Raw genomic sequence first — 24,347 nt, forward strand, 5'->3', positions numbered from 1 at the left:
GGTCAGGCAGCGTCTCTGGAGCAAAAGAACACGTGACAAAAGTTGGTTTCAGATTCTTTGACATTGAATATACATTTTCAGGCCATTGCATAGTAGGCCATTTTCCAAAGCACCAGGCATTTTGGTGAGTGAACCTTTTGCTGTAGACTAGTCTATTGAAGAATTAATTTGTGTCTCATACCATGAGATCATAAGATATAGGAGCAGAATTAGGCCATTCGATCAATCGAGTCTGCTCCACTATTCAATCATGGCTTCTCTATTTCTCCTCTCAGCCCATTCTTCTGCCTTCTCCGCGTAACCTTTGATGCTTTTACTAATGACTAATATCAATCTCCGCTTTAAAAATACCCATTGACTTGGTATCCACTGCCATCTGTGGCACTGAATTCCACAGATTCACCACCATCTCGCTAAAGAAATTTATCCTCATCTCCATTCTGAAGGTAGGTCCTTTTATTTTGAAGTTGTCCCACTACTGGAAACATCCTCTCCACATCTGCTCTATCCAGGACTTTCACTATTAGGTAGTTTTCATCGAAATTCAATGCTAATCCAGAGCATAACCTTCGTTTGGGGTGTACACGGTGGCGCAGCGGTAGAGTTGCTGCCTTACAGCGCCAGAGACCCGGGTTCGATCCTGACTATTGGTGCTGTCTGTACAGAGTTTGTACGTTCTCCTGGTGACCACGTGGGTTTTCTCTGGGTACTCCGGTTTCCTCCCTTATCCCAAAAACGTGCAGGTTTGTAGATTGATTGGCTTCTGTAAAAATTGTAAATTGTCCCTAGTGTGTAGGATAGTGCTAGTGTACGGGGTGATCGCTGGGCAGTGTGGACTTGGTGTGCCGAAGGGCCTGTTTCCGCGCTGTATCTCTAAAGTCTAACGTCCTCTTTGATTAATTTATTTTCAATAGGAGGGGTTTCTTTTGCCGCTTCACTGCATAATATGGGAGCAGACTGTCTTCTGGAGTATTGATATAGTTTATACAAAGCTTGGGGACTTTGTGGGCACTTACTGCAGGTGCAGCATCACCAGCAGCAAGACTGTGCTGGTCGCAACTTGCCATTCAAATGTCCACATATGATGTGTACACCAATACTGAGACCTAAAGCTCAAAATACAATCAATGTCTTCTGTCTGGACTTTGAAGTCATTAAGTTACTGATTAATTTATGTTTAGCTGATTTCTTATTAACACAGCCACCATCTATCGTTATTAATTTTATTAGCCTGATGTTGAGAGACTCGTGCCTAGAAACTGAAATAGAAAAAACCATTTGTTTTCTGGCCTTAACAAGACAAACCTTTGTGGACCAGAAAGTCGGATCAGACATTTCCTAATGTGATTCATCCCAATGCCAACATAATTTCCCCCCGTTTCATTTTGCTCACTCAGTGAAAGGTGCAGCACCTTTTATTTGCAAATGGTAGAAATGTTAGTTTAGTTTAGAGATACAGCGCGGAAACAGGCCCTTCAGCCCACCGAGTCTGCATCGACCAGCGATCCCCATACATTAATGTTACCCTACACACTAGGGACAATTTACACTTATACCAAGCCAATTAACCTACAAACCTGTACGTCTTCGGAGTGTGGGAGGAAACCGAAAATCTCAGAGAAAACCGATGCGGTCACGGGGAGAACGTACAAACTCCATACAGACAGCACCCATAGTCAGGATCAAACCCGAGACTCCGGTGCCGCAAGGGCTGTAAGGCAGCAACTCTATTGCTGCGCCACCGTGCAGTGTTATTTACAACGTTCAACAGAGTTGTACCTCAGATAGACACAAAATGCTGGAGTAACTCAGTGGTAAGGCAGCATCTCTGGGGAAAAGGAATAGGTGCCGTTTCAGCTCGAAACCCTTCGTCAGACCTGAAACGTCACCTATTCCCTTTCTCCAGAGATGCTGCCTGATCCGCTGAGTTACTCCAGCATTTTGTGTCTATATTCGGTATAAACCAGCATCTGCAGTTCTCTCAGACAGAGTTGCACCATGCTGGATGTTGTGAAACCTGTGGGATTTAAAACAATATTATCTTTATATTTAATACAGCAATCAACCTATTTTAATTCCAATAAAAGTTTAGCTTCATGATTATTATTGTCACAGCTTTGTTTTGCATGCAATCCATACAGATACAAAAGATATGGCTCCCTAATGAATAGGGCAGGCTCCCAACTTCTGACTCATCCTCAATTTGATCACAGCTTAGTCCTAGCCTACCTGACCCAATCCATTACAGTATGTTCCCCCGCACCCAGCCCCCTCCCAAGGCTGCTGCATGTACCATTGGAACCTTGCCTGTACTCCACCCGCATTAATGGTTGCCCTACGTTCCTCCCAGTTTACAGCCCTTCACATTTCTACTCTTCTCGCTTCACTCATCTCCATGGAGATTTGCTTTTATAGAATACAGCACGGAAACAGGTCCTTCAGCCCCACGCGTCCATGCCATTCAAGATGCCCAATCTAAGCTTGTCCAATTTGCTCGCATTTGGCCCATATCCCGCTAAATCTTACCAATCCATGTACCTGTCCAAATGTCTTTTAAATACTTTTATAGTACCTGCCTCATAGTACTTTTATAGTACCTCCTCCGGCAGCTCATTCCATATACCCTTCACCCTACGAGTGAAAATGTTGCCCCTCAGGTTCATATTAAATCTGTCCCTCTTACCTTAAACCTATAACCTCTTGTTTTTGGTTCCCTATAAGCTGGGTAAATGAGTCTGTGCATTCACCCTCTCTATTCCCCTCATGATTTTATACACGTGTTTTATGAGTAGGATTGTTATAAAACTCATATTTGCCACCGATATGTTGAAATTAATCATGGAAAATATTTTCAATAGTATGAGCGTTTTGGACCTATTTAATGAGATCCTTATGGCTTGGCTAAGCCGAGACAGTAACCTAGAACCACTGCCTTCCCAATGGAGGAATGTTAACAAGGCACCACTACTGTTGAAAGATACCTTCGATAGGTCCCGGAAGTTGCCTGGTAGGGTCAGATCCAGCTCCTCAGACTCATAATTCGTAATAACCCATGGAAACACCGGGTACTGGTTTAAATCATTGTACGTCCGTCCTAGCAAGGAAGAGAGAATTGTTCGTCAAGTATGTTTTGCTTCAAATATGTAACATACATTTGAAAACATGACTTTTGCATGAAAGGACACAAAGTGCTGGAGTAACTCAGCGGGTCAGACAGCAATATATGACATTTCAGGCCGGGATCGTTCTTCATGACCTCTGCATGAATACCTTTAAAAACTTGCATTACAAAGCTGATACATGGATTGATATTTTGTTAAGCAAAAATGAGTGCTGAAAACAGTAACAAATGTTTCCTTAATAATGCAAAAACTACTCAGTAAGACATTAGGATGGCAGAAATCTATTGAATTCATGGGGATATACTCATGAGCGAAACCATGATAAACTACAAAGGTTGGCACGAAGTGCTGGAGTAACCCAGCAGTTCAGGCACTGATTTTCTGCTCCTCTCCTGCTCTTCAATCATGTTCTGACCCTCATCTCTGGAGAACATGGATGGATGATGTTTCGGGCCGGAATCCTCCTTCAGACTCTACACGTGGCTGTGGTAGTGAGTCCTGGACAGAACATGCAGGAGAGCAGTAGCTGCGCTGGTCAAGAAGGCACAACAAAGACTGTTCTACTTAAGAACACTGAAAAAGTCTGGTCTACCCCAACAGCTGCTGAAGACCTTCTACCGCTGCACCATAGAGAGCATCCTAACGCATGGAATCCCTGTGTGGTACCTCAGCTGCACGGAGGCAGAAAGGAAAGCTCTACAGCGGGTAGTCCATAGAGCTCAGAGGGCCATCGGAACACAGCTACCAGACTTGGAGGGCATCTACAACACACGATGCCTCAGAAAAGCCACCAGCATCCACAAAGACTCTTCACACCCCTGCAACAGTCTGTTCGAACTCCTTCCATCGGGCAGACGATACAAGGCCTTCTATGCCCGCACCTCCAGACTCAGGAACAGCTTCATCCCCAGGGCCATAGCTGCTATGAACCGGTCCTGCTGAGCCGGATGGCCACAACGCATAGATCAACTTGCACTTTACCCTGTCCAAAACTGTTACAACTGTTCGTTTCGTTGGGTTGCTGCTGTCTAAATTACCTAAATTAGTGCATCGTATGGGAGGCGCATTCCCAATCTCGTTGTACTCCTGGGTACAATGACAATAAAGATATATTGTATTGTATTGTATTGTATTGTGAGAGAGGGTGTCACAGAACTCCCATCGGACAAAGGAGAACTTCTTCAAAGTAGGCATACCTTGAGGAGATTTCACAGTGCAGCAGTAAAATAGAGACAGAAGCAATAGCAGATGCTGATTTACAAAAAATACACAAAGAGCTGGCGTAACTCAGTGGGTCAGGTGACTTTTCGGGTCAGGGCCCTTCTTCGCATCACATGCTACTTCCTTTGGTTAGTCATTGCAAGAACATTTATTTAAACGCTCTGCTACAGGTTTCTCTGAAGCACAGCTATAGAAGGCAAGAGCTGGTGGTTCCACTGATCATTGTTTGTGTAGACATGGCACTCACACTGGGAATTATCTGTATTCAGTGAAAACATGGGAAATTTGTAATACTGCACCAATATCCTTACTTGGGGTCCTACATGATTATGGAAAATATTTTCCTCACCTTTAGGACTGGTAGCATGTAGTATATTGACATATAACTGCATACTGACAGAAACATAATACATATCCAAATTTTTCCAGAATTTTTCTGCTTCAGGTGGATTCTGGATCAAATGCATAAAGGTTCTGAAATGTATCACAGAGCATTGATTTGCAACAAAAGTGCCAAGACATTGGAAAAACAAAAGCTGCAATACATTTTTCAGGAATGGTTTAATTTTTAGTTTCAGAAAGACAGCATAGAAACAGGCTCTTCTGCCCATTGAATCCATGCCAGCCAATCCATGCCAACCCATTCACACAAGTTCTATGTTATCCCACTTTCGCATCCACTCCCTGCACACTAGGGGCAGTTTACAGAAGCCAATTAACCTACAAACCCACAAGTCTTTGGGATGTGGGAGGAAACCGGAGTACCCGAAGAAAACCTACGCGGTCACAGGAAGAATGTGCAAACACTACACAGACAGCACCCGTGGTCAGGATCAAACCGGGTCTCTGGTGCTGTGAACTAGAATAGTTTTAGATTTTATCTTTGTATAAAGGTTATAAAAGGAATAGAAGCAATAACACATTTTTTTCCCTACAGGATTTACAAAAATAAAAGTATTTTTAATAGCTTTAATTAAAAATACTAAAGGCTGTACGTTACATTATTTAATGGAAATGTCAATGAAAATGATCGCATGTCAATTTCAATGACTGCCCACAATGAAATTAGTAGCCTAGGTTTCTCAGAGCCTACTGCAGGGAGTTAACATGAAAACGTTATAGACTGTTTTTTTCCAAGACAGCCTTTTTTTCTGCATATCTGTTTGCAAAATAACTTTTAAGTAGTTTTCTAGTTCCTGATCAAAATCGTGTTTCAACCAATTTGGCCCATGTAATACAAATAGTATTTCCTAATTCATCATTTAAATTATATCCAATGTTCTTTAAGAAGACATGCGTTATATCAGAACTACCTTTATAAAATGTAAATGGAGTCAATGGTGGGAAATCTGGTCTGTGTGATGGATTGGGCTACATCTACGACTTTGCAATGTCATGCGGTCTTGGGCAGATCTGCTCCCAAGCCAGGCAGTGACGTTTTCTGTGGTGCATTGTTTATTACAGTAAGATTGGTTTATAAGTAATTAAGGTTTTAGTAAATTCATTTCCCACCTTATTTGTTGTGGGGAAGGCTGCAAAGTAGTGCCATGATTTCAGTGAAAGTGTGCTGAATCACCAACATCATCATTAGGTTTAATATCAGTAACCAAGCTATTTGCTCAAAGCCACTTTCACAGTGCATTGACCGCAAATGCTGATGGCTTTTGTCACAAAATCTGGCCAATGGGTTCCTTTAATTCTTACCTCACTATTAACCAAATAAGAGTACAGAGAAGATTTACGAGGATATTGCCTGGACTTCAGGGCCTGAGCTACAGGGTGAGGTTGGGCAGGCTAGGACTTTGTTCGTTGGAGCTCAGGAGACTGAGGAGTAATCTTATAGAGGTGTTAAAAATCATTCGGAGAATAGATTGGGTAAATGCAGAGTCATTTCCCCAGGGTAGGGGAATCAAAAAATAGAGGGCATAGGTTTAAGCGGAGAAGGGAAAGGTTTAATAGTATCCTGAGGAGCAACATTTTCACACAGAAGGTATATGAAAAGACCTGCCAGAGGAGGTAGTTGAGTCTGGTACTATAACATTTAAAAGACACTTGGACAGGTGCATGGATAGGAAAGGTTTATAGGGATGTGGGCCAAACACTGGCAGGTGGGGCTAGTGTAGACAGGGCACCTTGGTCAGCATGAGCATGTTGGGCCGAAGGGCCTGTTTCGGTGCTGCATTACTCTATTAAAAGGATAAAATAGGAGCTTCATATGTATGTATACATAAAAAACAGCTTCAAACAGCTTCAAATAGGAGCTTCATATAAATAGGAGCTTCACATAAAAAACAGCTTCAAATAGGAGCTTCATATGTATGTATACATAAAAAACAGCTTCAAACCAAGAAAATAATTAACACTGATCCACGTGTGCAATTAAACTTACATTTGTTCATCTCAAATCTTAAGAACTAATTTTTATTTTAACTCTGAAATAAGGTAGGTATCTGGTACTGAAAAAACATTGAACATCCGCCATATCTTTAATGTACTGGAGTATAACACGTTTATAGTTGTTATTCCTCAGCTTGTCTGCATCCCAACATTAAACAGACATTTTGTCATCTCCAGTTCATTAGGAAAGAAATTTTTATGATTTTTTTCCATGTAAGCAGATCAAGTTACATCTAATTAGATAGCAATAATAAGCACAGTGCATGCTGCAACCAAACCTATACATAATTATTCAGTGTAAACTTCAATCACACACCGATCAGAAAATAAAATAGTGGAAAATGCATGCATTGTATGGAAACACACAGCATGTTGTGCCTTTGTTTTACCTTCTGGTACAAAACAAAATCTCCCTATTTTCATGTATATTTATGTTGCTTTCTATTAATCTGCCACGAGTCAAGATGTTGCACTGAGCAGAATGCTGTGCCATTCTTGAACTACTGTCTAGCTGCCGTGCTCTTGAGTGACAAAGCACTAAAATTTCATTTTCTCGTTATTATTTCCAGGCACACTCTGAAAATGGCTTGTACACTCTAATAAAGCTTCACTTTTAGACAAAGCTGTCAACAAAGAACTGGCACAGTGAGACTGCAGGATAACCTTAGTAACAATAAATGGATCTACAGTCACAGTGGCAGCTTATGTGTCTCCTGATAAAAATTTAATGGGATAGCCTCAGTATCCATCATGGCTCTGTAGCAGACTTTGGCTGGATAAATGTGGACTATCAAGACAAACCTAGATTTATAAACATGTAAAAAAAAATGCTGTTTCACCGAGCACGCGCTCAGTCCGCCAAGGCCTGCTGGATCTCCCGGTTGCTAACCACTTTAACTCCCCTTCCCATTCCCGTATTTAGACAGGTCTACGGATAGGACACGTTTAGAGAGATATGGGCCAAACACAGGCAGGTAGGAGTAGAGTACATGGGACATGTTGGCTGGTGCGGGCAAGTTGAGCTGAAGGGCCTGTTTCTGTGCAGTTTAATTCTATAACATTGAATTATCCAATTTTAGGTAACTAACCAACAACAACCCAGGCTGAAGAAAAGTTGTGACCCAAAAAGGTCACCTACTGACCCACTGAGTTACTCCAGTGTTTGTGTCTTTTTTTTGTTAACCAGTGCCTGCGGTTCCTTGTATCTGCTCTCTGAAGAGTAGTCTGTGTCTGTAACATACCTGCCACGGTGTTGAGGAACATCAAGTATTCAAAGTTTGAAATCTCCCGTCTTTGCCAACGTTGTGTCATGTTGGAGGATTTAAAAAGCTGACGAGGGCTGGCCAATGATATTCTCCTGTTAATTCCCAAAAAAGGTTGTTATTCAACAGACACATATGATTTCATCCACATTTAGGAGCAAAAACGTTCAAAACCATTTTAATGTAATTTGCAGACTTCTTGTTTGTAGCACGAAAGCACTTTGTTCTTGCCCCTTATTTGACAACCAGCCTTCAAAGGTTAACATAGAAAATAGGTGCAGGAGTAGGCCATTCGGCCTTTCGAGCCAGCACCACCATTCAATATGATCATGGCTGATCATCCAACAGTAGCACCTCGTTCCGGCTTTTTCCCCAGTGTTAAGAGCGTTTCATTATCATATGTCCCGAAATGGAACAATGACATTCTTATTTGCAGCAGCACAACAGATATGTAAACATAGTAGTGTGTAAACACCATAATTAACAACAAAAAGAACTGTCTTTTGTTGCTTTATGGACTTCTTTTTTACTATTATGGCCTGGTTACCTAATATTGCCGATTATTTGTTTATTGTATTATTGGTTATTATATGCTTATTTGTGTGTTATTACATTAAAGGGCCTGCAAAGCTGCACGTAAGAATTTCATTATTCTATTGCTGATACATAGTGACTGACCGAAAGATACAGCATGGAAACAGGCCCTTTGGCCCAACGAGTCCACACCTGACAATAGATCGCCTGTTCACACTAGGTCTATGTTATCCCACTTTCTCATCTATTCCCTACAAACTGGGGGCAATTTAATTTGACAATTAAACACACTTGATTTATTTACATCTTTGTTTTTACAATTTAAATCAGCAGAGTTATCTAATGGTGAAGTTAACCCTTGAACTGAGAAATCCCATTTTAGTCAAATGTTTGAATTTATGGTGGATAATGTGATTATTACAAAATAATAGTCAGTGCAAAAAGGGCTGAAAAATAATCCTGGAATGTATTGAAAGTTGGCTAATCTGTTCAATGAACTAATTCATAAGCCTTAAGAGGATATTTGACAATGGATTCTTTATTCATTTTTAAATAATAACATTTCGTCGGATTCAAAATATATTATCTGCCAAACAGTTGATTTCTTAAGAAAATCCATGTCTTAAACAAATTTAGGAGAATTCACGAGAATTAGTATTTGAAAAATAATTGTCTGACATCAGAGGCTCAAATCTTGATTGAATTTCATTCTCATGAGCTTTACACTTGATTATTCTGTAGAAAGCGAGCTGAAAGTCAGTGTGGTGTAACAAGTTATCTAGGACAGTGAAAGAAACCTATTTTCAAGATGAATTAGCGTAATTAAATAACATCGTTATTAATGCCATGCCATACAGCATGGAAACAGGCCCTTCACCCTAATCAGTCCCTGCTGACCAAGATGCCCCATCTAATTTAGTCCCATTTGCCCACATTTGACCCATATCCCGGTAAACCTTTCCTGTCCATGTACCTGTTCATGTGTCATTTAAATGTTGTTATTGTACCTGCCTCAACTACCCCCTCTGGCAGCTCGTTCCAAACACCCACCACCCTCTGTGTGAAAAATTTGCTCCTCAGGTTCCTATTAAATCTTTCCCCTTTTACCTTAAACCCATGCCATTGATTTCTTGATTTCCTAAAGGGCCTGTCCCAGTTACGTGATTTTTAAGGCGACTGCCGGCGACTGTCAAAGTCATAGCAGATCGCCGAAATTTCTTTTACCCTACGACAATGACCACGACAATGCCGAGTCAGGTCAATACAAGTTACTTTTTTTGTGAAACTAGCACCTGGCTAAGAGATTACACCGTTTTCGAAAACATTGCGATATTCCGACGCTTACCTGATCGTCAAACTCCAATCTACCTGTCAAATGTCCTGACGGTAAATAAATTGGTTAAACAAAACTATCTTCTGGTATCTTCAAATGCCTTTTTTTCAATTAATATTACGTGCTTCTAAATGCATCTGCGACAACCTAGCAAACTTGGGGAAAGCATGCGACAGCGCCCGCAATAAGCTACGATACCTGGCGACAAGCCAGCTGTCGCAGATAAATTTCTAGCAGGTACATTTTTCCGCGACGCGCCGAGATCCGGTAAGATTCATTGAAGACTCCTCACGATCATGCCCGCGACACTCCGGTGAACGTTCGGCGACAGCCTAGTCGCCGGCAGTCGCCTTAAAATCGCCTAAGTGGGACAGGCCCTTTACCCTCGGTAAAAGACTTTGTACATTCACCCTATCTATTCCCCTCATGATTTTATACACCTCTTTAAGATCACCCCTCAATGTCCTGCGCTCTAAGGAATAAAGCGTGTCAAAGGTTATGGGGAGAAGGCAGGAGAATGGGGTTGAGAGGGTAAAATATATCAGCCATGATCGAATGGCGGAGCAGATCCGTTGGGCCAAATGGCCTAATTCTGCTCCTATGTCTTATAGTCATAAGTCCTTGCCTGCCCAACCTCTCCCTGTAGCTCAGGCTCTCGAGATTTTGGCAACATTCTTATAAATCTCTGCACTCTTTCCAGCTTAATGGCATCATTTCTACAGCAAGGGTGACTAAAACGGAATACAGTACTCCAAATGCAGCTTCACCAACATCTTGTACAGGTGTATCATAACATCCAACTGCTGTGCGCAATTCCCTGACTGATAAAGGTCAGTGTGTCAAAAGCCTTCTACACCTTCCTATCTATTTGTGATGCTGGAGTGACTAGTTTATATCTCGACAGTCAAATAGCTCAGGTAAAATAGAATGTAGAACAGTACAGCACAAGAACAGGCGCTTTGGCCACGATGTCTGTGCCGAACATGATGCTAAGAACTCTTATCTTTCTGCATGTGATCCATATCCCTTCATTCCCAAATGGATGGGTAAGTGGAGAGGTAAATGCCACTATCGTATCTGCCTCCACTGCCTCCCATGGCAGCACATTCCAGGCACCCACCACCCTCTGTGTAAAAAGGTTACCCTGCACATTTCTTTTAAACTTTGCCTCCTCATCTTCAGGATGTGTAATTTCTTGGTGCTTCAAATATTTGATTTTAATCAATATTGGTTTTGTTAACAAACACAAAATGTCAGGACCCTGATTACCAGCAAAATGTGGAGGTTGAGTAATTGAATACATTTAAGGCTGAGAAGGTTAGAAGGATTATGGAGGGTAGCACAGTGGCACAGCTACTGCCTCACACCACCAAAGACCCGGGTTTGATCCTGACCTCGGGTGCCGCATGGGTTTCCTCCGGGTGCTCCGGTTTCTTCCCACATCCCAAAGACATGCGGGTTTGTAGATTAATTGGCCTCGTAAATTGCCCCCAGTGTGTAGGGATTGAGCAAGAAAGTGGGATAACAGCGAACTAGTGTGAACGGGTGATTGATGGTCGGCATGGGTTCTGCGGATCAAAGAGCCTGTTTCCATGCTATATCTCTAAACCAAACTGAATAAAGAATTATAGGGAAGATAGACACAAAAAGCTGGAGTAGCTCAGTGGGACAGGCAGCATCTCTGGAGGGAAGGAATTCCTTCTCTCCAGAGATGTTGCCTGTCCTGCTGAGTTACTCCAGCTTTTTATGTCTATCTTCGATTTAAACCAGCATCTGCAGTCCCTTCTTACACAAAGAGTTATAGGGGTCAGGATTGGAATGGGGTGGGGGAAGGGAATGAACTGAAGCCCAGATCAGATCAGCCAGAATGTTATTGGAAGGTAGAGCAGGCTCAAGGGAGTACATGGTCTCCTCATGCTCTTATTTATTATGTTTTTTATGTTCTTTAAACCTTCAGGCTTATTCTGTCACCTGACTGGATAGACCCGTTTTTGGAATGTATCTAAGTCCTTGATCATGACAATTAAATAGCAAATATTTTTAATGCTATATTGCACCGACATAGTGAAGCAATCGTTAAAATGTCAGAACTCTTTGACATCAATAGCAAGTTCATCATTGTAAATTGGATTAATCATTAGACCTGAACCGGCAGTGAAACTAATGAAAATCTACAGAAGCTCTTGTAGTTGCCTCGTCTTTAAGTAATGCATTTTAAATGAATACTGATCGTAATATTCTAAACCTGTTTATGAAAAGCAAACCTACTTGAAGAAACTTATTTTTAAATTAGTCCAAGTTTATTCCAATTACTTGCAAAAGACCATTGACATTGTCTTATGGGAGAGGGAGTGACCTAAAATTATTTTGATGGTCTAGAATATAGACAGATATAACATAGTGGCTAGTGGAGTGCCCCAAGGATCTGTGTTGGGTCCACTGTTGTTTGTCATTTACATTAATGATCTGGATGATGGTGTGGCAAATTGGATTAGTAAATATGCAGATGATACTAAGATAGGTGGAGTAGTTGATAGTGAGGTAGATTTTCAAAGTCTACAGAGAGACTTGGGCCTTTTGGAAGGGTGGGCTGAAAGATGGCAGATGGAGTTTAATGCTGATAAGTGTGAGGTGCTGCATTTTGGTAGGACAAATCAAAATAGGACGTACAGGGTAAATGGTAGGGAATTGAGGAATGCAGTGGAACAGAGGGATCTGGGAATAACTGTGCATTGTTCCCTGAAGGTGGAATCTCATGTGGATAGGGTGGTGAAGAAGGCGTTTGGTATGCTTGCCTTTATAAATCAGAGCATCGAGTATAGAAGTTGGGATGTAATGTTAAAATTGTACAGGGCATTGGTGATTGATAATTATGGCGTCTGGAGTATGGTGTACAGTTCTGGTCGCCAAATTATAGGAAGGATGTCGACAAAATGGAGAGGGTACAGAGGAGATTTACTAGAATGTTGCCTGGGTTTCAGCACTTAGGCTACAGAGAGAGGTTGAACAGGTTGGGTCTTTATTCTTTGGAGCGTAGAAGGTTGAGGGGGGACTTGATAGAGGTTTTTAAAATTTTGAGAGGGACGGACAGAGTTGACGTGGGTAGGCTTTTCCCTTTGAGAGTGGGGAAGATTCCAACAAGGGGACATAGCTTCAGAATTGAGGGACAAAGGTTTAGGGGTAACATGAGGGGGAACATCTTTACTCAGAGGGTTGTGGCTGTATGGAATGGGCTTCCGGTGGAAGTGGTGGAGGCTGGCTCGATTTTATTATTTAAGAGTAAATTGGATAGGTATATGGATAGGAGGGGATTGGAGGGTTATGGTCTGAGTGCAGGTAGATGAGACTAGGTCAGGGAGAATGGTCGGCGTGGACTGGTAGGGCCGGACAGGCCTGTTTCCATGCTGTAGTTGTTATATGTTATATGTTATATGTTATAGAACAGTACACTGTAAATTTCCCCGGTGTGGGGCGAATAAAGGAATATATTATTATTATTATTACAGCACAGGAACAGGCTCTTCGGCCCATAATATCTGCGCCGAACATTGCGCCAAGACCAATTCTTATCTGCCTGCACATGATCCATATCCCTCCATTCCCTTCATATCCATGTGCCTATCCAAAAGTCTATTAAATGCCACTATCGTATCTGCCTCCACCACCACCCCCAGCAGCGCATTCCAGGTACTCACTAACCTCTGTGCGAAAAACTTGCCCCATACGTCTCCTTTAAACTTTGCCCCTCTCACCATAGGTTTTATGCCCTCCAGTATTTGACGTTTCAATCCTGGGAAAAAGGTTCTTCCTGTCAACTCTATCGATGCCTCTCATACGCCATAATTATCAATCACCATGGAGTTGTTAGGTTATGGCTTTATGAATACCAAAGGGTGATGATTTTGGGAAACACGTTTTGCGTGCATTGTGTTTTAACCGATCAACTGTATATGATGTCGTAGCAGAAGGTTAAACAGTAGAATCACTGTGCAGTAATAAATAAAAACATTGAAATAAAGGTGCATAGTTTGAATTTTGGGTAAAATGGTAAAAGTTAGGGAATAATAATTGATGGTGTCTGAACTGTCATTCTAAATATAGGCAATTCATTCAGGTTGGCATTTTTTTGGTTTTCAGGCTGGATGTGCATGGTGAATCATTGAAGCAACAACTTACACACAATAACCAGCTATTATGGGAAATAAAATGGGTTGCAGTCATATTAAAATTATGAATGGTCAGCCAAGTAAAACATAACAATGTGTATTTTTCTTTATAATATTCCCAAATATCTTTAGATGGTTTAGAGATTTAGTTTAGAGACACAGCACGGAAGCAGGCCCTTTGGTTCACCGGGTCCATGCCGACCAGTGATTTCCATACACTAGCTATCCTACTATCCTACACACTGGGGACAATTTACAATTTTTATGGAAGCCAATTAACCTACAAACCTGTATGTATTTGGAGTGTGGGAGGAAACCGAACACCCAGGGAAAACCCATGCGATCATGGGGAGAACGTACTTACTCCGTACAGATAGAACCCATAGTCAGGATCGAACCTGTGTGCCTGGTGCTGTGAGGGAGCAACTCTACCACTGCGCCACTATACCGGTGTGGTGAAAATGAGAAGAAATGTAAAGTGTACAGAAGTATATCAAATTATGACAGGCTTAGTTAAAGTAGACAATCAGAAACATTTTCGCATGGTTGAACTGCCAAAGACAAGAGGGCTTTAAGGTGAGAGGGGCAAAGTTTAAAGGAGATGCAAATGGAATGTTTTTTACACAGAAAGACGTGGGTGGCTGGAACGCGCTGCTGGGGGTGGTGGAGGAGGCAGATGCGATAGTGCCATTTCAGAGGATTTTAGATAGGCACATGGATATGCAGGGAATTGAGGGGTATGGATTACATGCAGAAAGAGGAGATTAATTTATCTTGGCATCATATTCAGTGGGGACATTGTGGGCCAAAAGGCCTGTTCCTGTGCTGTACTGTTCTATGTTCTATCAAAATTATCAATGGTCAGCCAAGTGAAAACAAAATGAGAACATCTATTTTGCGCAATAATATTCTCAATGGGCTTCCGTTGACAATGAAAGGAAATAGCACTTCATTTACCTGAGTGCATAACGTGCAAATTTGTTTCAACATTCACCTTCCCACTTTTAAGATCATAATTTTCTATTCGATTTGTACATTTCAGAATTATTGTGCAGAGGAAATATGTTGCTATTCTGCAGGCTTCAGTGTATAGATATTGCGGTTAAACATTCCTCAAGCAGTTCTTGTTTATCAGGCTTTATCAAGGTGTGAACTGCACCTACCCTGTGTATTATGCAGTGTAGTACTGGAGAGGTAATGAAAGGAAAAAGTCAATAAGCTACATCTTGTAGCTAAGCCATCGTCAGCAAGTATCTCACCTCTTTCACAGATGCACAGTTTTTTACTCAGAGTAGAGGAATCAAGAACCAGAGGACATAGGTGTAAGGTAAGAGGGGAAAGATTTAATAGGAACCTGTGGGACAACATTTTCACGCAGAGGGTGGTGGGATTATGGTCAAGCTGCCAAAGGGAGGTAGTTGAAGCAGATACTATAACAATAATTAAAAGACATTTGAATAGGTACATGGATAGGAAAGGTTTATAGGGATATCGACCAAATGCGGGCAATTGGAACTAGTTTGATTGGTCATCTTGGTCGGCATGGGCAAGTTGGGCTGAAAGGCCTGTTTCTGTGTATGACTCTATATGTTGTTTAATCTACTGTAGCTACATTAAAAAGATGTATAACTTTGTTATAACAGACCATAGAGGGGAGGAATGGTGCCCGTTATAACCGATTGTCTGTTATAACTGAGTGAGGAGGGGTAAATATGTACAGTGTTGGAAAAACAGTCAATAAACATACACAAAACAAGACACACAATAAATGAGAAAAGTAAACACAGACTGAGACAAGATTTGCTCCAACCACCTGCCGGTCAATCCATGAAACAACAAACATGGTCCTTTGTTCCCAATACGAACGGACACCTCGGTTACAACAGATTTTGGCTGCTATATCAAAATCTGTTATAAAGAGGTCCATAATAACGAGGGTAGACTGTACTACATAGTCTACAATAATAAATATCCATTCATGCTCATCTGATCTAAACTTAAATACTCTACAGCAACATAATTTTTATAAAGAAACACGACAAAATTTGTTTCTAAATATAAATTCTGAAATATATAGCTTCAGCTTTGTGGTCACATCTCTGGTTTTCCCTCTGCTGTGATTAGCTTGTTCTGCTGATGATAGCAGGACTAATTTCCATAAATAGATTAGTTTAGAGACACAGTATGGAAACAGGCTCTTCTTCCCATCGTGTTGGTGCCGACCAGCAATCATCCCACACACTAGCACTATCCTACACACAATTTACAATTTTTACCGAAGCCAATTAACCTGCAAACCTGTATGTCTTTGGAATGTGGCAGGAAACCGGAGCACCTGGATGAAACCCACACGGTCACCGGGAGAATGTACAAACTCCGTGCAGACAGGACCAGTGGTCAGGATCGAACCCGGGTCCCTGGTGCTGTAAGGCTGCACCTCAACTGCTGCGCTACTGTGCTGCCCAATTAATTCCTTGCAATTTCCTTTCCATATAGCCATATGCAGTAGAAGTTATTTCTGTCCTCTCTAAAAGGTGCAATATCCTTTTGGAAGCTTCTGAATGTTAAGTAAACAGGGCAAGTAATTGTATTTCCTTAACCAACCAGATACTGATTAACACTGAAATATCGGTTAAGTTATTGAATTAATGTTGAATTTGGCTTCAAAGTTGGAAAGAGAGGGAAGGAAGATTTTAATTCAGGGACAGAGCAAAAAATACACAGAATAAGTCTGAATCATCTTTTAAAAATCTCCTACAATACTCACAATCTGAATGATTTGTAAAAAATCACTTTCTGTGCCAGAGATGTTGTCTGGCAACAATCAAAGCTTTTCATATCATTCTACTTGAAAAAAGTCGTAGAGTTATACAGCGCAGAAACAGGCCCTTCGACCCAACTTGTCCTTAACGACCTGTAGTCAGGATCAAACCTGGGTCTCTAGCGCCAGAAGGCAGTGACTCTACTGCTGCACCACTGTGCTGCTCTACTCCAGATCTACGGACTGTTCCCTGGGACGCATTCAGAGACTGACATCGAGTGCTGCTGGAAGGTCATCAACTCAGTGAAAGATGCTCTTTGGTCTGCCCGAGCTTTGTTGACCTCCCAGCGGAACGAGCTGTCCGTCGGGGAATGTTGCCGACTGGCCCGCTGCAGACTGCAGGAGTACGTGCTGAGGGACGCACTGAAGCTTGGTGCAGCCAACGCCAAGGCTCTGTGGGGGAGGACCACAGTCTAGGGTCCTTTCGCTGCTGGACATGGGGGCCAGGGTGTGGTGGAGACGCCCCTCCAAATAAGGGAAGGGATTCTGTGTAAATCTGGCAATGAATATCTGTATTGAATGTATAACCTCCGGGAATGTCGGATGGAGTTTTTGAAAAGAAAATGTTTTGTAAATATTTATTACTGGAATAAAGTACTTTTTGATATATATTTTTAAAAAAATTATACTCCAAATACAACCTCTCCTATTCGGAGGATGAGGCGACATTGAGGACCCGACGACGGAGGCAGAGGAAGAAAACGGGGGAGGAGAATGGAAAGAGGAAGGACACGCCTGTTGTTCCCCAGCTCCAGGAGACCGGGAGCAGTGCAGCGGCCAATGGGCCCCAGCTGCAGGAGACCGGGAGCAGTGCAGCGGCCAATGGGCCCCAGCTGCAGGAGACCGGGAGCAGTGCAGCGGCCAATGGGCCCCAGCTGCAGGAGACCGGGAGCAGTGCAGAGGCCAATGGGCCCCAGCTCCGGGAGACCGGGAGCAGTGCAGCCAACACCGTACCCCAGCTACAGGAGACAGAGGGGGCGGTGTGCCCAGAAGAGGGTAAAACATGGAGTGCCTCTCTAACAAGTCCAGCCTCGCCAGAAAACTCGCCCCATACTGAGTAAGCCAACACCCAGTACCTGTGCCACGAATAACTGTGATGCTATCACCAGATCACCGTGCTAGATAACATACTATCATCCTATGTAATAATGGATTATCTGTGAAGATATGATATTACATACCATCAGCTTATGTGAATTATATTATCTACTAGACCAAGTGGACCCGATGGGTCCATTCCTCGTAGAGGGGGTGCAGGGAAGGGGAGAGGGTGTGACTGAGAGGGTGAGCCCTGGGCCCAAAGTCTCTCCTGTATTGGTGTAGCACCCTCAATTCTCCCCCCCGCACTCAATCCCCCTTATGCCCCTCCTCCCCCCACTGACCCACTCCATCCCCCTAGCCCACCCAACTTGCCCCTCCCCTGCCCCCACCCCCAGCCCTGCCTCCACCCCCATTCCCCCCATCTCACCCCTATTCCCCCCATCTCCCTCCCCTCCTCCCACCCCCAATCTCCCCTCCTCCCCACCCCCACTCTCTCCTGCCCCCCACTGTCCCCCTTCCCCCCCACCCCATTCTCTTTCCCCCACCCCCTCCTCCCCCACCCCCCACTCTCCCTGACCCCCTCCCCCCACCCGTACTCTCTCCTCCCCCCACCTGCCCTCCCCTCCACCCACTCGGCCGCCACGCCCATTCCCCTCCGTGGAGCCATGCCCGTGCGTTCATCGCTGACTGCCGACATGCGAGTCTCCCCCGGGGCCGGGGCAGGGCGAGAGGGAGCGAGGGAACGACTGAGGCCGGGTAGGCGGTGGCGCTGCCGGTGGCCATCTTGTTTTGGCGTGTGAGGAGCAAATGAAGTTGAACGTGGCCGATTGTGACGTCATACGCTGAGGACTTTCAGGAAATGGGTTAGAAAGCGAATTTAGGGAGAGAGTTTTAGAGAGAGATAGTTTTAGAGAGAGAGTTTTAGAGAGAGAGAGGGAGTTTTAGAGAGAGTTTTAGAGAGAGAGAGAGAGAGTTTTAGAGAGAGAGAGTTTTAGAGAGAGAGAGATAGTTTTAGAGAGATAGATAGATGGATGGATGGATGGATGGATGGATGGATAGATATAGATAGATAGATAGATAGATAAATAGATAGATAGATAGAGAGATAGATAGATAGATAGATAGATAGATAGATAGATAGATAGATAGATAGATAGATAGATAGATAGATAGATAGATAGATAGATAGATAGATAGATAGATAGATAGATAGATAGATAGATAGATAGATAGATAGATAGATAGATAGATAGATAGATAGATAGATAGATAGATAGATAGATAGATAGATAGATAGATAGATAGATAGATAGATAGATAGATAGATAGATAGATAGATAGATAGATAGATAGATAGATAGATAGATAGATAGATAGATAGATAGATAGATAGATAGATAGATAGATAGATAGATAGATAGATAGATAGATAGATAGATAGATAGATAGATAGATAGATAGATAGATAGATAGATAGATAGATAGATAGATAGATAGATAGATAGATAGATAGATAGATAGATAGATAGATAGATAGATAGATAGATAGATAGATAGATAGATAGATAGATAGATAGATAGATAGATAGATAGATAGATAGATAGATAGATAGATAGATAGATAGATAGATAGATAGATAGATAGATAGATAGATAGATAGATAGATAGATAGATAGATAGATAGATAGATAGATAGATAGATAGATAGATAGATAGATAGATAGATAGATAGATAGATAGATAGATAGATAGATAGATAGATAGATAGATAGATAGATAGATAGATAGATAGATAGATAGATAGATAGATAGATAGATAGATAGATAGATAGATAGATAGATAGATAGATAGATAGATAGATAGATAGATAGATAGATAGATAGATAGATAGATAGATAGATAGATAGATAGATAGATAGATAGATAGATAGATAGATAGATAGATAGATAGATAGATAGATAGATAGATAGATAGATAGATAGATAGATAGATAGATAGATAGATAGATAGATAGATAGATAGATAGATAGATAGATAGATAGATAGATAGATAGATAGATAGATAGATAGATAGATAGATAGATAGATAGATAGATAGATAGATAGATAGATAGATAGATAGATAGATAGATAGATAGATAGATAGATAGATAGATAGATAGATAGATAGATAGATAGATAGATAGATAGATAGATAGATAGATAGATAGATAGATAGATAGATAGATAGATAGATAGATAGATAGATAGATAGATAGATAGATAGATAGATAGATAGATAGATAGATAGATAGATAGATAGATAGATAGATAGATAGATAGATAGATAGATAGATAGATAGATAGATAGATAGATAGATAGATAGATAGATAGATAGATAGATAGATAGATAGATAGATAGATAGATAGATAGATAGATAGATAGATAGATAGATAGATAGATAGATAGATAGATAGATAGATAGATAGATAGATAGATAGATAGATAGATAGATAGATCTACTGAAGGTACCAAAATAAGAGATTAATGAAAGGAACCAATGTACTTGTTCTACAGTGTGCACTTGGAAAAGATCGGCAAAACGCACAGTCTCTTGCCCAGAGTAGGGGAAATTGAGAACCAGAGGACACTGATTTAAGGTGAGGGGGGATGGATTTAATAGGAACCTGAGGACTAACTTTTTCATACAAAGGGTGGTGGGTACATGGAACAAGCAGCCAGAGGAAGTAGTTGAGGCATGTACTATTGCAGTGTTTAAGAAATATTTTGACAGGTACATGGATAGGACAGGTTTAGAGGGGTATGGGCCAAAACCAGGCAGGTGGGGCTCATGTAGGTCAGTGTGTACAAGTGGTGCTGAAGGGCCCGCTTCCATGATGTATGACTATGAAGTTCAAGCTATTCGTTTCATTAAAATATACAAAATTATTCCTATCAGTTAAATAAGTCGTAGGAGCAGGTAGGGCATCTGGCCTGTCGAGCCTGCTCCCCCATTCGATTGTGGCTAATCTATTTTTTCCTCTCAACCCCATTCTCCTGCCTTCTCCCCATAACCTTTCACACCCTTTACAATCAAGAACCTATCAAACTCCACTTTAAAAATACTTAATGACGGCCTCCACCACCATCTGTGGCAATGAATTCCACTGATTCACCACCCACTGGCTAATGAAATATACTTGCATACAGCAAAATATGCGAGAGATAATATTTTTTCAAGTTTAAATAATGTTGCTAATATAAGCAGGCTACTTAAGTAAGCAAGTAACTACTGATGAAAAATAGTCAATGTTTTGTTACAGGTATGTCTTATATCATCATTTGCTGAGTTTTAAAAAAAACCTTTAGGAATACTGCATTTGAGATCAACAACCGGATAACGAAGAAATGAAGGTCCATATTCAATACCTGGCCTGTGGCAAACCATAACTGGTGCCAACTCCAACACGAGGTAAACTATAAACAGCCTTCTTCACTGTAGCTTGGTCAGGGAAATTAAACATAACAGATGCTGCGGAGAAAAAGAAAAAAAATTATGTTTTTATGAAAATTATGTTTCAATTGAAAGACACAACATAAGCATGCATTTACATTAGTTTAGTTTAAAGATACAGCATTGAAACAGGCCAGTCAGGCCATCACATCCACGATGACCATCATCACCCGTTCACATTAGTTCTATGTTATCCCACTTTCGCATCCACTCCCTACAGATCATAGAGGCCATAGAGGTCTTTGTGATGTGGAAGGAAACCCACCCAGAGGAAACCCACCAGGGACAACGTGAAAACTCCACACATGCAGCGCCTGAGGTCAGGACTGAAGCCTGGTCTCTGGCACTGTGGGGCAGCAGCTCAACCAGCTGCGCCACCAATCTAAATGAGTCTACATCAGGAAACTAAACTTGTAGCGGTACATACTTCTGTTGGCCATGAAAACTTCCAGCGCTGTGTTCTGGAGGAGATGCCGTCTTGAAAAAACAGCCCGTATTTCGCTGAACATCCATTTTCCATGTAAACCCTCTGTGTAAGCAAGGACCTGAAATATGAAATCACTTTCATATTATAGATTCACAGAGCACAAGATGCAAATGTGAGAATATTCCTTTGTCTAAGTTTACATTTGTGAAATAAACAACATATATTGGATGCATAACAATGTCAACAGGCCCCTCATCTTCCCAAAATATTGAAGTGACATGAATATATAAAGAAATTAAAATAAATTAAACTAATCCTTTCAAATTTTTTGGTACAATTGAATTGGTATTTTTCACAATGGCCGGTGCATGTTGGAGGCAGGATGGTGCACTGTTATTTTGGCAGAGAGCTCTAATTCTCTTGTGTGAAGTGACACAATTTTTGTCCAGATTTATTCCTACCATCGGGAAGAAGATACAGGAGCCTGAAAACCGTGACCTCCAGGTTCATGAGCAACTTCTTCCCAGCAACTATCAGGCTCTTGAACACTGCACCACGAACCTCAGCAACTATGAACTAATGTTGAGCGCCTTTGATTGCTCCAAGGACTTTGGTTTTTGCACCAGTATTCTGTGTATTATTTTATTGATTTAAAAAAAATATATATATATTATCTGTGTGTATTGCATTTGTGGATCTGTTAAGCTGCTGCAAGTATGAATTTCATTGTTCTGTTGGTTGTATAGATGACAGTTAAGCACTCTTGACTCCAATATTCACTGTTAAAATATTGCAATCAATACTAAATGCAAAGAAATGGGCATTACATATGCAGAACACTTGGTCAATCCTTCTGCTTATTAAAGTCTTTGGAGAAATTAATTAGAAATAATACCAACATTCTCAAAGGGTTAATGAAGGAACCTATGAAAGTTTACTCTCCATTTTTCCAGTTAAGAGAACTTATTCTGAGAACAGCACAGAGGATTTAGTGATGTATTGAAATAGATCAAAGGGGCTTATTTCTTCTTTCAAAAGACCAACCAGAATTAAAAAGACACAATTTGGCATTTAAACAGATTGTTGCTGCCTTTCAATTCTAAACGTTGGGCCTTTTTAAAAGAGAAACAAATGGCTGCGGATTTTAATGTTATTTGGTACCCAAAAAGACTTAATTGTTACGATGATACAGGTTAAAAGCAGTTTGCCTTTGAAGAAAAAAAAATCAAGTGGATTCTAACTGACAAGTGAAAATAATCCTTTTTTCCATTCTCGATTTTCCCACCCTTACTTGCAAAGAAGTGTCCAATCGACGGTTTCCTCGGCATCTCAGGTCAGCTTCATGCTTTTCAAACTTAATCAAGGAGGTGTTAAAAAAAGATGAAAGTCCCCCACCCCCTCCCCACCGCCCTTCGCATATGGTAGGAGGCAGAGTGAAGTGAGATGTTCCGCAGGGGAAAGTTACGGCTGATGCTAATGCTCATTTAAAATGGTGACAGTCAGTAGTATGGAAGCCTAGCAAGGCTGGGTTAATTTCTCTCTGGAATAGCTCCTTCCTGACCTTACGCAACACATCAAAGTCTCTTGAGCTCAATTAAAATTGGATTATGTTGAAATGCTCTATCTATGGGACTTTATGCTCACTAACACTTTTCTCTCAGTAATACCCTAGATGACAGTTACTCATCCCAATTTAAACAGTTGTCATAGAGACCATGAACTAAAGAAATGGCAGTCAACAATAAGGTGAAAGGTAAACTCCACCATCTCATGAATGAATAAAATACTCGATATCCCGTCACAATAGTCTCAACCGCAGCAGCAGCTTGGATTTAGAATCAATGTCAACGCAGGGTATAAGACATGAGCTTCAGGGGAATATAAGGAAAACATGTCAAAGGATTTTTAAAATATTGCAAAGCCGAAATTGTTAAAACAACATGGCTTTAGTTAAAACCAACAAGGGGCCAGGCAGAGTTAGTCCGTAGTTACCATGATGAAGTGCAGCCCTCATTTTAGACCAGCTGTAGAAAATGCCATCTAATGAATGTGTCTGGGACAGCTCTCCTTGTCCTGTCAGGCATGTCAGCAAATGACAAGCACTGGGGACAGGCAGCCTCCAGTCATAGACAGGCCTGCCAGCTGGAGACTTCAGCCTCAATCTAATCGCAGCACCAGAAAATAACATTCAGGTTTCAGCTTGTCAAGATGGTTTGGGAAGATGGCTGAAAAGCTTTTTGTTTCAATTACAGATGAAATTTGCACACAGTAATTAAAAGATACTACTAGCAGATGAGTTTCATGCTGTTTAATATAACCAAAAACACATGGCATTAATGTAAATCAAAAAAGGACTACTAGCAATAAGGCCAGAACCATTCAAAACATTTAGAAACACAGCTACCAGATTCAGAAATCACTTAAAAGTAGGGCATATATTATACTTACATTACAGTCATTATGAAAGGCCACACTGACCATATTACAAACATCTCCAGGACAATGAATGCAACTTTATCATTAAA

At 41.3% G+C, this 24,347-nt stretch overlaps 1 protein-coding gene across 1 annotated transcript in view; it reads right to left on the bottom strand.

Annotated features, from left to right (window-relative positions):
• Positions 1–24,347, bottom strand: part of nbeaa (neurobeachin a) — a 449,617-nt gene that overhangs the window by 74,077 nt on the left and 351,193 nt on the right. Inside the window, exons 41-45 of the mRNA XM_078403202.1 lie at positions 23,114–23,176; positions 21,823–21,940; positions 21,311–21,413; positions 7,982–8,097; positions 2,982–3,094 (exon numbers count right to left, since the gene is read on the bottom strand). Coding sequence (XP_078259328.1) covers positions 2,982–3,094; positions 7,982–8,097; positions 21,311–21,413; positions 21,823–21,940; positions 23,114–23,176 — 513 coding nt within the window. The remainder of the gene's footprint in view (positions 1–2,981; positions 3,095–7,981; positions 8,098–21,310; positions 21,414–21,822; positions 21,941–23,113; positions 23,177–24,347) is intronic.

This window comes from Rhinoraja longicauda, chromosome 7, assembly GCF_053455715.1.
Source record: "Rhinoraja longicauda isolate Sanriku21f chromosome 7, sRhiLon1.1, whole genome shotgun sequence".
NCBI lineage: Eukaryota > Metazoa > Chordata > Chondrichthyes > Rajiformes > Arhynchobatidae > Rhinoraja > Rhinoraja longicauda.